The following is a 14793-nucleotide window of genomic DNA, read 5'->3' as shown; positions in this document are numbered from 1 at the left end:
GTATATAAATTTTGACATTATTAAGCTATTTAAGCTTTGTACAATAAGTTTATTGAATGATTTCACTAAAGTGAAGTAGGACTAGTTGAAAATCGACATATATAGACCAACTTCATGTGATTTTTATACTACACATTTCATGATGAATCTATGTCATTTAGTTGTGTCACTATTAGTGATCATTGATGAGTTTAGATATGATTGATATAACAAAAATCACTTTGATTATGTATATAGGCATGATAATGGACGAGATAATTTGGATATGCTTAAAGAATATAATGGAGATTTTTGAGCTCATAAAGTCTAACACGTGTGTAAAGTTAAATATGTGACAAGTGGGAGATTGTTGAAATCTTGAGTCACAAATGTAATATTACATTTGTTATGGCCATTATTTAATTAGCCAAAACTAAAGTAGTCTAATTGATATTAAATCTATGGCTAGGATCATATATGTCATGAAAGGGTATTGTGTAGATACATAACTCAATGTCTAATTTAACGAGGAGCCAAATTAGAATATTGAAAATTAAAGAAATAACCTACGATTATTTATATGGGTTATGGTCCCTATTTGTAGAGCGATTGACGAAACACAGTTTATCAGGATTCTCTCTTCATCCCCATCAGAAGAGCATAAAAAAATATTAAAAAATTTTACAAATTAGAATATCACATATCCACAAACCTACGTCGATTTCAATGGCAAACTCACATACGCTTCTACTTTCATTCTCTGATTAATTTCTAGTATGTTTTTAAGGGATATGAGTTGATGGATTATCGACTCATAGGAATTAGTTTAGAGTTCTGTTTTTGATTTCTAAATAATTTAAATGCAATTTATTGAAAAAAATTATAGATATATAAATTTTATACCACTTCATTTCATTCCATTTCATCTCATACCACTCATCCAAACATACCCTAATTTAACAAAAAAAAAAAAAAAAACATTTCGATTCTATGTATTTCTAGTCTTTTCGGTGAACAACACTCAAAAGTTAATACTTAACTTACATCTAGACATGTATTAATTATCATGCAGTTTACACTTATTTATAGGATAAGTTAACAAGGATAAATTACATCTACAAATACACTGAATCAATAGTATTATTTTTTATTAATATTTCCAACTCATAACTGCTGAAGTAAACAAAAAAACAGAGAAATAATGAAACCAAAAGGTACAGTAAAACCTGAACGAAGACAAAGACTATTTTGATCATCACATCAATTCTCTAAACCCTAAATTTATATTTTTCTTATTTTTGTCGATTGGAAAATGACCATTTACTTTGGTTGTAAACTTAGATAGTAAATGTATAGTTGTTGCAAGTTGGATTCTTGTTTTATATGAATGATTCTTGTTTTAAATGAATGAATATGTGAGTCCACCATAATACTCACTCTCTCGCATATGTTTCTCACAGAAATCTTCACCCTATGTTGCAATACATTTTCTTGTTTGTGTTTTTGCTTGGAGTTTCTACTGGTTATGGTTTATTTTATTTTATTTTATTTATTTCCACTCAATCTTTTCTTTTTTATTTTAAGTCTCATTTTTAAATTTCTTTGCTAATTATTACTCTTTGTTTCTGTAGATGGACCCCTATGTAACTCAGCAGCTAACACTAAGGTAAATAAATATTATCTTATTTATTTTCTAGTACAAATAGCATCCTAATAAATGCATTGTTTTAATTATAATAAATATATTTGTTGAATTAAAAATACAGATTTATATTGTTTATACTGGAGATACCATCAAAGATGAAGCAGCTTCTTTACTCCATTATAATTATTTGCTACAACAGATTACAAACAGGTTACATAACTTTTTCAATTTTTAATCTTTCAAACGACTCATCCTCACTTAATCTTGGTTTGTGTAAAAAATAAAGACTAGTGCATATGTTGAGATTTGATAGGGATAAATTCAAGTTAGGCTTTTGAATTGTCCTAATTATACATATGGCTTTAGTTATAATATGTTTTATTTTAACCCTTTAGCTTATGTATTTAATTTCTTTTTTATCAATAATTAAAAGTTTGAAGTTCATTTTATGTTTATGTTTTTTTAAATTTTTTTAGTTGTTCATATTTTTCTTTATTCAAAAACATAGTCAATATATAAAGTCATATATTTTTATTCTTCTTTCAAAACAATGTTATGAAATTATTATAAAACAAAATAATAAGTCATATATTAAGAAAGACTATAGTTTATAACATCTATTAATTATTACATAAATTTTTTCTTTTAGACACAAGACCATGAACATTTTTATTTATTTATTTATTTATTTTTGATGATTAGGTCAACTCGGTCCTATCTAATTTCACAAACATTAAGATATGTTTAAATTTAAAATTTGACTCCATTAATATATAAGAATCATGTAAAATAGCATGTCAAATACCTTAAGTAGAAATTAAATACACATGAGTACTAGATTAGCTACAAAAATTAAACAATCAAATAGTTAAAAAAAAATATTATTTTATATTACAGATGAATAAAGTTGTGTAAAATTTTGATGACTTCAAAAAATTAGAGAAAAAACTTCTTTAACTTACTCTTTGTTCTACAATTTTAGCAACTCGACAACAAAAACTATACTTTATTACTATTGGCGTAGTTTTAACGGATTTGTGGTGAAGCTAACAAAAAAAGAAGCTGAAAGAATGGCAGGTATGTTTTAGAAACTAATTTTTCATTGAAAAATTGCATAGTATTTTTCTAAATATTTATAAAGTTGCTAACTATAAATTATGGTAATGTAGGACTTGTTGGAGTTGTTTCTGTTTTCCCTGATGAAAAGAGACAGTTGCTCACAACAAGATCATGGGATTTTATTGGCTTTACACAACATGTGGAAAGACAAAATTATGAAAGTGATGTTATAGTTGGAGTGATTGATTCTGGAATTTGGCCAGAATCGAAAAGCTTCAATGATAAAGGATTCGGTCCACCACCTGCCAAATGGAAGGGTTCTTGCCAAGCTTCTGATTTTACATGCAATAAGTAATATTCTCTAACTTTTCATTATATTTTCTTTAAAGTTACAAAATATTTTAGTCACTACTGCAAATGAAATGAATGATGGATGTTGGATGCATTTAAAATGTCCTCTATTTAGTAACACCATAAAAATTGATTTAAAATAATACTTATACTTTATACTTTGATCCATTGGATCTTTATGCTACATCACTTATTATAAGTTTTGGCAACGTTAATTACATGAAACTCACATTCACATAATTTATAATAGAACACTTTATTACATAGAGATTAGAGAGAGAAGCAACTATAATATAAGTATCAACTATAGTATTAGTGTGTTAATATAAGAATATATGTTTTTCAGTAAGTTAATTGGAGCAAAGTTTTATCCACCACTCCATAATGAACTTACCTCAAAAGATATCGAATCTCCTAGAGATTCGAGTGGTCATGGTACGCATACAGCATCAACGGTGGCTGGAAATTCTATTAATATGGCAAGCATGTTAGGCCTAGCACAAGGAACTTCTAGAGGAGGAGTTCCATCCGCACGCATTGCTGTATATAAAGTGTGTTGGTTTGCTGGATGCAATGAAGCAGGTATCCTTGCAGCATTTGATGATGCAATTAAAGATGGAGTTGATATATTATCTGTATCAATTGGTATCAAAGATTCAACAAAAAATATATTTTTTAAAGATGCATTGTCAATCGGGTCTTTTCATGCCATGAAGTACGGCGTGCTGACAGTACTTTCAGCCGGGAACACAGGTCCATACCCTAAATCCCTTCAAAATTATCAACCTTGGGCAATTATTGTTGGTGCTAGCACCTTGGATAGAAAGTTAATTACCAAGGTCAAAACAGGAGACAATATAACTTACCAGGTATATTTTATTACTTCTTTTTTTTTTCATATGCTTTCCTTCATTCATCATTAATAACTTCAAAATAGTAAGACACATATTAGTTTCATTTTTACAATTCAATATAAGTATGTTTTTTCAGGTTGTAAATTATATATAATTTTTTTATACATGAGGATAACATCAATATATTAAATTATTGTTTAGGGTATTTCTGTGAACACATTTGACCTTCATGAAAAGTTTTATCCAATCATCTATGGTGGGGATGCACCAAATAAAGGAGCAGGCTTTGATCAACACTCATCAAGGTAACTAGCATTCATATCTTAAAAATATCACGATATATAAAATGCTAATATTATTGAAAATAGTGAAAGGAAATTAATCTTTATTATGAGGCTCTATAAATCATTATTTACCATTCAACTTTAGTGTTATAAAAATTATTAAATTGTATTACTTATATTTAAAACTAAGTTATGTTTTCTCCAAAGACAAAATATATATTTTTTTAAAATTATCAAGTACTACAGAATGATAATATTTTTGATAGGAATGAAATAAAAGCTCATAATTTAATTTAAAAAAAGCAACATAATGGACATTATTAAATAGCGGAAAATTTTTCAAAATTAATAATTCATTTATTTTTAATTGTAGGAATTGTCTAGACAACTCTTTGGATGAAAAGCTGGTACAAGGAAAAATCATTCTATGTGAAGGAGACCAAGGAATCTCAGAAGCCTTTAGGGTAGGTGCTGTTGGTGTCATGATGCAAGGGAAAGCTTATATGGATTCGGCAATCACTTTTCCTTTGCCAGCATGTTATCTTCAGTTAAAAGATGCTGCAAAAATACATACATACATCCGTTCTACAAGGTATAATTGAAAGTTTCATATAGAATAACAAAATTTTAAAAACCACTTATCTAAAATTTGAGATATTTTATTTTACAGCTTTCCGACTGCAACCATCTTTAAGACCACTGAGATCAAAGATAGTTTGGCACCTGTTGTTGCCTCTTTTTCATCAAGGGGTCCAAACGACGTTGTACCCGAAATTTTGAAGGTTCTTTTCTCTATTAAAAAATATATTAAATGTAATTCTATCATTTTACAATAATTATCATTAATGTTTTTATTTGTTTAATATTGTAGCCCGACTTAATTGCTCCTGGAGTTGACATCTTGGCTAGTTGGTCCCCAATTTCTCTAATTTCTAATAATTTTGGTGAGACCAGAAAGTTGACGTTCAATATTATATCAGGAACATCGATGGCATGCCCTCATGTATCCGGAGCAGCGGCATATGTAAAATCATTCCATCACACATGGTCACCTGCTGCTATTCGGTCTGCTCTTATGACAACAGGTAATAAAAATAAATAGTATCACATATCATACAATAGTAGCATGCATAAATAAAATTATACGTATACGTATAGATAACAATAGGATGCATAACTAAAACTTTGTAAACATTTGAGAAAGTTATTTTAGAATCCTTTATATATTAAAGTTTTACCTATACTTTATTGAAAACAAACATGCATTATAGTTGATTTCTTTTAAATAGATTCAAAGTGGTGTTATGTTATTACCTGCTTTATTGTCCATATTGTTAATGCATATATTATTATACTCATTATGTCAACTACAACATAAAAAATTATTAAAAACAAGACTTTCAAAAATAGGCTTTAAATTTGATATTTAAAAATTGAAACTTTATTATATCGTTTAAAGTTATAAAACTAATTATGAATTATTCAAAATCACGTATAAGTGATATTGATATTTAAAAAAATAGAATTTTTTGAATGATTATTTAAAACTATCTTTCTATTATTAAAATAATTGGTGGTATTTTAAAGTGCTGCATTGGATATTTACTAAGTATTATTCAAGTTTTTTTTAATTTGATTTAAATAAAACTACATAAATATGTTTTGAACTAGTATAAATAATTTTGGATATTTTTTGTATTGTAGCTGCACATATCAATACAGAAAATAACTCAGATGCAGAATTTGGTTATGGAGCTGGCCAAATTGACCCGATCAAAGCCGTTAATCCAGGTCTAATTTATGATGCTGATGAAATGGATTATGTTAAATTTTTATGTGGACAAAACTTCAATACAACTGACCTACAACAAATCACCTGGGATGACAGCATATGTTATAACACATCTTATCCATCTGCAAGAGATTTAAACTATCCCTCTTTTGCTCTAAAACCCCAAAAATCTAAACACCACTTTAGAGGAAGCTTCCGGAGGACCGTCACAAATGTAGGAATACCAAATTCTATATACACAGCAAATGTGACAGTCCCTGAAGGACTTCATATTTCAGTGAATCCTTCAGTTTTGTCATTCACTTCGCTGGGTGAAAAACAGACATATCTCCTCACTATAGATGGAAAAATTAAGAACTATACTATGTTGTCAGCTTCTTTGGTATGGGATGATGGCAATTTTAAAGTGAGAAGCCCAATAGTTATTTTTGATGTTAGAGCTGAGAAAGATGCAGATTCCTCAAATTTGTATGTTATTATTATTGTTGTTTCGGTAATTTTTTTTATTTTTTCTTTTCTTCTTTATATTATGAGCAGATATTGGTAAATGATAAAAGAGAGAAGGATTATGAAGTTACCATGGAAGCAAATTTGATTAGTAATCTATAGTATAAAGTCTTCTCCATACTTTAAATTTGATTAGTAATATCGAGTTAGCTATGTTTTGGATAGGGTAGTACTATGTAAAAAGTCAAGTGTGTTTTTTGCTTATCTGTTAATTATCATGAACGATGAATAAATGTGAATTTTAGTTTTTGATTTGTTCATGTTGGTACACATTTTGAAATATCTATTGAATATAAATTTTAGTTTTTAATTTGTTAATTACTTTAAATATTTATTAAAAACTATCAAAATATGAATTTTCTCTAACCAATTTTATTAATTGAGACTATAAACAAATATACAGGGTTTAAATAAATAATGGATATATTTCCTTTTCAAAATATTTTTTTACCTATAGCAATAAACTGTAGCAAAAAGTAAATAATTTTTTATATGGAATAGCAAAAAGTAACAATATCTTGTGTTGGTTCAATAACAACAACACTAGCTAGCCCTGTTAGTGGGGGGAAAATTCATCATTCCATCTACTTGCATGATCTTTTAAGTATTTCATCATGAAACAGATGCGATGACACTGCAGAAGTATTTTTTTTACTACCACTTTCAATCAGCATACCATCTTGAAAGGCATCTAATTTCATTAAAAATTAAAATAAAAAATTATATGAATTTGAACATTTTAAATAATTTGTAACACTTTCTTATTGAAGGACACACAAACAAAGTTCATTTGGATAAAAATATATCACTCTTATCACTACAACATTTGATGCTTTTAAAAACATTTTTTTATACAACATGTGTAAATTGTTGTCTAAAAGTAAATTGGGCAACAATTTTAAATTGTTACTCAATTGAGTGTATTTCTCAATTTCCAGTATTCTAATATTCTCTATAAATATAATTAAATTATTTTGTCCCATGATTGATTAACTTTTTTTGGACTAAAAGTAAACGATATATGTCGTCGATTAGTGAGGTTATGATTCAAGTCTGTGTCGTATCAGATGAATTCCAAGAAGAAATGGTTGCTATTAAGAGATTCAGTGTGATAGAATAATGAGGCTAAGTGGATTGTAGACGTATTGTGATTCAGAGGATTCTAAGAAGTACGTGACTAGTTGATATCAAAGTAGCGCCGTAGACAAAGAAGGATGTGATAAGGCTGTAGCAAGTATGGAAGGAGTGCTTGCAAGAATTTGTTTTGAGTTGAGGTATCTTCCAAGGAGAAACTCATCAAATCAATGTTTAATTCATCTCAGTTTCTCAAGGATCCATCATAATCTAGAGACGACTATTGATGGGATGGTACAGTAGAGACACTATGGTTAATATGTAACCAGATGGTTTGTAGGCTAGCTATTGAGCTTGAAAATATCGAGAATTGGACGAAATATCGTAACCATTGGAAATGTTGGAGACCAGTAAAGGATTTTGTTTGACATGTTCTTATTGCGACTATGTCTAGTGCACTTGTGATTGTATGTGGAAATTGAGTGATGACCACGACTTAGTATGTATATAGATTTGTGACTGCAAGTGAACAGTCGTATCGTGTAGCTTTAAAGATTATCGAACCCAAAAGACCAAAAATCAAACTTATCGTTATTTAATGTTACTGTGTAAATCTAAGGCTAAGGATATTCGGTTGACGAATAAAGGGAAAGGAAATGATTAAATAAAGTCTTAAATTAATTAGAAGTAAACACATGTATGTAATTCATCTAACTTCAGGGGTTCGGTAATTTACTGGCACTGTTGAATAACTGTTGAGGCCTTCTCAAATATTGAAGTTAACAATTGTTGAATTAAGTTGTCATGTTGGTTTTTGATTGAATTATGAATATTTTGCGCTCCGTAATAAAATTTGCTTTGAAGATTATGTTGTTTTAATCGGTTCATCCGACCTAAATGTGTTATGTATCCGTTAATACTTGCGAGCAAATATTTGTGTTTTGAAGAAATGTGACATTCTAGTTTTATGATGATTAATTTAAATAAAAATTTTACTCTGATTTTATTATTATTCGCCGGGGTAAATTAGGGTGTTACAGAGGACGTGGTGGGGGTTGTGGCACACCAAAGAACTCAGCAATGCGCATCATTTGCGATGCAATTTGTTAGTTTGCTTTAGTGATATTTTGGATTAAAGGGTCAAATATCGTACCCATTGTTTGGGCAAACATTTGGACTATTTCATGGTTAGTTTCGTCCATTTGATACCTTATTATTGTTGCATAATTATTGGTCAAATGGGGCATTTAGGAAGAAAATTCAATCCTCAAAGGTCGATTAATTCGACTCAGGTGGTTAACAGATCCTTGAAATGGCGAAGTTATGTTCATTACGGGTTCTAAAAATATTGATGCCGTGTTGTGCAAACTTGTCATCAACGAATTTGGCATGCCATAAGGTTGTTCACGATCACCTAAAGGCAAAGTAAACCCAGGAGGCCCATAAGGCTTGTGTGAAACGTTCCCCATGGGTGGGGGAGTTCCTGGTGGACCTTATGGCCTTATAAAAGTTAAAATTGGTCTAGGTTGGACATTCAACTGCACTGGCGGCACACTTGTCGTGGACGGTATAAGATCATACACAGGCGTTGAAATCGTAGTTCCCCGTGTCGAAGAGACAAGGGATGGTTCTCCATTCTTGTTTGGTGGATTTTGATTACTTGACTGGTTTGGATTAACCATCCTCCTAACGCATGTTCTCTTTGGTCTTTCTTAGATATTCGTGGATATTCTACCAGTTCTAATTCTCACACAATGAAGTTTAACAGAGAATTGTAAAATCAATAACTTGAAACAAATCATTTCACAAGAAATATTCTAATACAAAGCACAGTCTCATTGGGCGTGCCAATTTGTTTACCGGGAAAATTGGTAAACAACCTCTGGTCTCCAACGTAGTGGTTAACTCGCAGGACCAACCAGTTAATCCTAGGACATGTGCTATTGTATTTAGATTATGTTTTCTTGGATGAAGAACACTACAACAATGTTCATAGTTTACGTATTTTTTGTTTTAATCGCAATTAAAGTAATGTAACATTGCAGAATTGGAAAGGAAATGCAATAAAGAACTCTTTAAAGAAGATTTGCAATGGAAAGTAAATTTTTGGAAATGTAAAGTAAATTGCGATCTGGAATGTAAAGTACATTTCTCAGTGACTCTTTTTCAATACAACAAATACTTTGAGTATTTGTAAGATTTTATACAACGAATAAACACATGGAAGTCCTAACACTAAGACCCCTATATATACTAAATCGAATTAACTGTTATTAACGGTCTTTCTCCCATAACATGACATGTTTCGCTCGGCAAGTCTTCCATTCACCCTGAGGCTTCACACGTCTTCTTTTGAAACTGGATAAGAAAAAAATTCAATCAATCCTTATTCAAATTCAAACTATCCGTAGAATGCACCTTCAACATTGTTGTTCATCGAATTACCTCTTAAACTTGGAAAATATTTCTAAGTCATATCCAATGTCTTCTTCTCATATAAGGACGACTTCGACTGAAACTTTTCCACAAGCTTTTCTATTGAAAACTTAGAACATTTTCAAACATACTTCCATTTTAACTTATCACATTTGATGACGTTGAAACTTTCAGCTAACAGGTGAAAACCAAAAAAAATAAATTAAAATATTTATAATTAAAAATACTTCACTTTTATATGTTTTTTATATAAAAAATATCGGCCAAAAAAATTAAAGTATTTATAATAAAAGATGCTTCACTTTTATGTTTGATATATAAAAAATATCAAAGTACTCTTAAAAAATTATATTAGATAGAGAAAAAATGTCAAAGTATTCTTAAAAAATTATATAATAAAATGACAAATTTTTTAAATTTATTCAAAAATAATAATAATTAACATAAAAATATAAAGTTAGTCAACAAAATTAATATAATAAGATAAAGTTAGTCAATAGATAAAAAAAATATTATAAAATATAAAGTCATTCAATAGATAAACATAAATTAATATAAAAAGATTTTCGTGTCATTAAAGTTTAAAATTTTCCATTTACATATTTTGATGATTCTTTCTTTTTGCTTATAAATAAGTACATTTTGTTTAAAGATATGAATCACTATAAGATACATATCTCTTTTTTTCTTTACAAATAAAGCTCAGTAATGATGAAAGGTATGTTGAATATGTTATTCAAACTTGTGTTGTTACTCGTTGTTGTTACATGCGCTTTTGCTGGAAAAATACAAGATTTACCACCTTGCTGCAAATTTGGAGGTGCAATGTGTGAGCCAATTGAATGTCCTAAATTGCCGTGTTGCAAATACCCTCCTCCTCCATCTGGTTAACTATCCAAAAGCTGGAAAACTTTATAGATCTTATTTTGTTTTAACACCAATCATCATGCTTTAAATAAAAAGTGCATCTCATACTTCAGAAATTTATGAATAAGATTGGTTATCATTCTTCATTATTGTTTGTCTTCTATCCCAAAATATATATATATATATATATATATATATATATATATATATATATATATATATATATATATATATATATATATATATATATATATATATATATATATATATATATATATATATATATATATATATATATATATATATAAAAGTAGGTAATGCTAACGAGTACTCCGGGGTATTGGTTAAGACATTAAGAAAAGTAAGTAGAGTATTGTTTAATAGATTAAAAATATAAATTCTTTTACCTAAAATATATGTATTCAATGCATTGAAATCATAAATAATTAATTTTTTAAAGAATATTATATTTATTCAATTCATTGATCTAGAATAATTTCTTTATTTAGAATGTTTAACCAGTGCCTCCGGGACACTCGTTAGCATGACCCATATAAGTAAACAAGTAGAATAGGGTAGTTTGCAAATCTTATCCATTGACAAAACTCATATTCTTTAAACGTCATGTTAAGTCATCTTAATTAATAAATATTTAAGAAACATTGTTTGTAGGGGTGTTGATTTAAACCCGCAACATCTCAATTATTCACCTTTGACGGAAAAATATTGGACGTCAACAATAAGTTTGAACCGTGACTCACTATTTTTGCAAGTTTGAATTTGCGCCACTATAGTTAAATGTCCATTTACACCAGTACAATTATAATTGGATGTCCATTCACACCATATCAATATTATGATTGAATGTTCATTCAAACCATAAAAATAAAAAATCTTATCCATTAACAAAAATCATTATTGTTAAATGGACGCCAACAACAATTTGACTTGGAACTCTAACAATTTTGGGTGTTTGTTTCAAATAGTTAATATAGCTTTGTCTAATGATAAAAAAACTCGATATTACAAGTTTGAATTTGCACCACTATAATAGAATGTTCATTCCATTTACTACAATTATAATCGAATGTCACTGCAACTACCAACTAAATTGATTAGTCTAATAAAAATATTTATTTTCACAAATGTTGATTAATAATAATAATAAAATGTTGAATAGTTATGTATTACCTTAAAATAGTCTAATAGAAATCAAAATTTAAACACTCAACGAAGTCGAACACATGAGCCTTAGGATTATGATAAAAGACACTTACCACTCACGAATCAAACTTTTGCTGTGTTCTTTATGGAAGCAATAATATATTACATTTAAAAAGACCTCATTATTTAATTTCATCTTCATTTACTTCACTGTATATTCTTTTCACTTAAACTAGTAAAGAACGCACGGGTCACACACAGTCAAAATGAATAATAAATAAATATATAAAGATAGTTAATAAATATATATATAAAAGATATGTAAATTAAAAGTAAAAACATTTGAAATTATAATTGTCATATAAGTAGTTTAATCTAGTTAGAAATATATACTTGAGTAGAAAAAATAAATGAAATAATTAAGTAGTCATCCACCCGTGCATTCGCACACATCATACAATATCGTTACAAATCTACCATGAATAGTCATATCTAGCTGTGTGTTCGCATGAATTGTACAATGTTATAAATAATAAATAAATATAATACATGTGATTATATTTATTGCACAATGTTATAAATAATAAATAAATATATGATTATATTTATTTGATTTGGTAACATGTACCAAATTTGTTGCCCAACTTTTGTTCATTGTCACTCATACCCCTATCTTATTATAAGTATTTGAAATCTTTTTCACTTATTTTAAATAAAAATTTCAATACATTTAATAGATTTATTTTTTCAAAAATATCATTTATAGGTTAATATCAACGTATAAAAATAAAGAAATTTTTTTGTAATAAAATTAATATATTACATATAATTTTAAAAAGAACATAAAAGATAAATAATATTTATACATAAAACATGAAGTGCAAATATTATATTAAAATTGTCTTTTAATTATATACGTGTTAATAATAATGACTATTGCAATTCTTAACATTTAAGACCACTATTTATGAAGAAATGGTCTAAATTAAATATAATATTAATTTATCCTATTGCACTTCTTAACATTTAAGACCACTATAAATACAACAAATACACAATTTATATATATATATATATATATATATATATATATATATATATATATATATATATATATATATATATATATATATATATATATATATATATATATATATATATATATATATATATATATAGGGGCACTCGTTAGCATTACCCTATATATATATAATTCATCGTAAAAATGTTCAAATATTAGAGTTCTGAATCAATTAATTTTTTTTTTTTTTAAATATTCCTTAATGATTTACTATTCATGTATTTTATTTTATAACTTAGTTGTTTATAAAATTTTGATTTTAAATTATAAACAAATTGAGATAAATCTATAGAAAAATAAAAAAGTAAATAATATATGGATTAAAAAATCTATAGTGTAAACATTAAAGAGATTGTATGACTTAAGTTTTGTAACACAAATCTTCGAATTCAAATTTTGAAATACAAAATTTGGAAAAATAGGTGTATTCATATTTTTTAAATTTGTGTAGTAATTTAGAAATTATATGTTATAGTAACTCATAAGTGATTAAACATATGATCTATAATATCGGTTCAATTTAAGTAAATATTTTGTCAGCCCGTTAGAAAAATAGGTTCGGCTCGTCGGGCACGCCTATAATTTAGGATTTAGGGTTTAAAATAAAATATATCATAAATATAAAATATATTCAAATTAAATATAATATTAATTTACCCTATTGCACTTCTTAAAATTTAAGACCACTATAAATACAATAAATACACCATTTATATATATATATATATATATATATATATATATAAAAGTAAATATTTTGTCGGCCTGTTAAATATTAGTAATAAAAAATAGATATTAAACATGATTATTATTTAATATTAACCGTGTATCATTATTATTGTCAGATTTTAATTCACAATATCGATATTGATAGCATATCGTTATTTTTTATTATACTTTATTAATAGTGTATCAATTGAAATTTTTAATATCCTTTATTATACTTTAATTGTATCTTTAATTATAATTAATAAATTACATATATTTTTAAAAAGAACATAAAAAAATAAATATTATTTATAGAGGAATAGGATAATAATAACAAATATGGACATGAAATATGTTGTTTAATGGATTGTTATAATAATAATAAAAGGAACAAATTATTCTTCATTTATTAGATATTTATTATTTATCTATTTTTTAATTAAAAAAGATTTCAAAAATATAAAAATAAATAATATAGTGGTTCCTTCATTTATTAGATATTTATTATTTATCTATTTTTTAATTAAAAAAGATTTCAAAAATATAAGAATAAATAATATAGTGATTCCAAATTCAAATAATTCAGTGGTTCCAAATTATGTAGAGCTTATTCCTCACTGTCTAATTAATAAATCTCCATTCATATTCAATTTAATTTTTTATTTTTTAATTTAATTTTTTTTATAAAATGTTAAAAATAAATAATATATTGATTACAAACATGTAGCATGTTTTATTGATTAGGTAAGAAAAATTAATTTTAAATGTATATTTGAAATCTGCCACGTGATATTTATTTTGCGTGTGATATGCGGTAGCTCTTCATCTACTTTTTAGAAATTGTAGATTTGTCTATTGAGTTATATGCTAGTAACAATTGATTACACGGTTTCAACTATTGTTATAATTTTAACTAGTAGATATACCCGTGCGAGGCACGGGTTAAAATTTATTTAAGTAAAAAAAATTAAAAAAATAAATTATTTAAATAA

General features: G+C 27.0%; 1 protein-coding gene across 1 annotated transcript; it reads left to right on the top strand.

The window, feature by feature from the left end:
- The first annotated feature begins 1427 nt into the window (after positions 1-1427).
- On the top strand, positions 1428-6511 carry LOC131619302 (cucumisin-like). Its single transcript, XM_058890413.1, has 11 exons — positions 1428-1501; positions 1611-1645; positions 1746-1834; positions 2607-2701; positions 2794-3034; positions 3381-3903; positions 4090-4193; positions 4546-4764; positions 4843-4954; positions 5044-5257; positions 5877-6511. Exons 1-11 carry the CDS (start codon positions 1453-1455, stop codon positions 6509-6511), a joined length of 2316 nt encoding a protein of 771 aa, XP_058746396.1. The 5' UTR covers positions 1428-1452.
- The last annotated feature ends 8282 nt before the right edge of the window (positions 6512-14793 follow it).

The sequence above is a fragment of the Vicia villosa genome, linkage group LG7 (assembly GCF_029867415.1).
Source record: "Vicia villosa cultivar HV-30 ecotype Madison, WI linkage group LG7, Vvil1.0, whole genome shotgun sequence".
Classification (NCBI taxonomy): Eukaryota; Viridiplantae; Streptophyta; class Magnoliopsida; order Fabales; family Fabaceae; genus Vicia; species Vicia villosa.
This window is presented reverse-complemented; position numbering and strand designations above follow the sequence as displayed.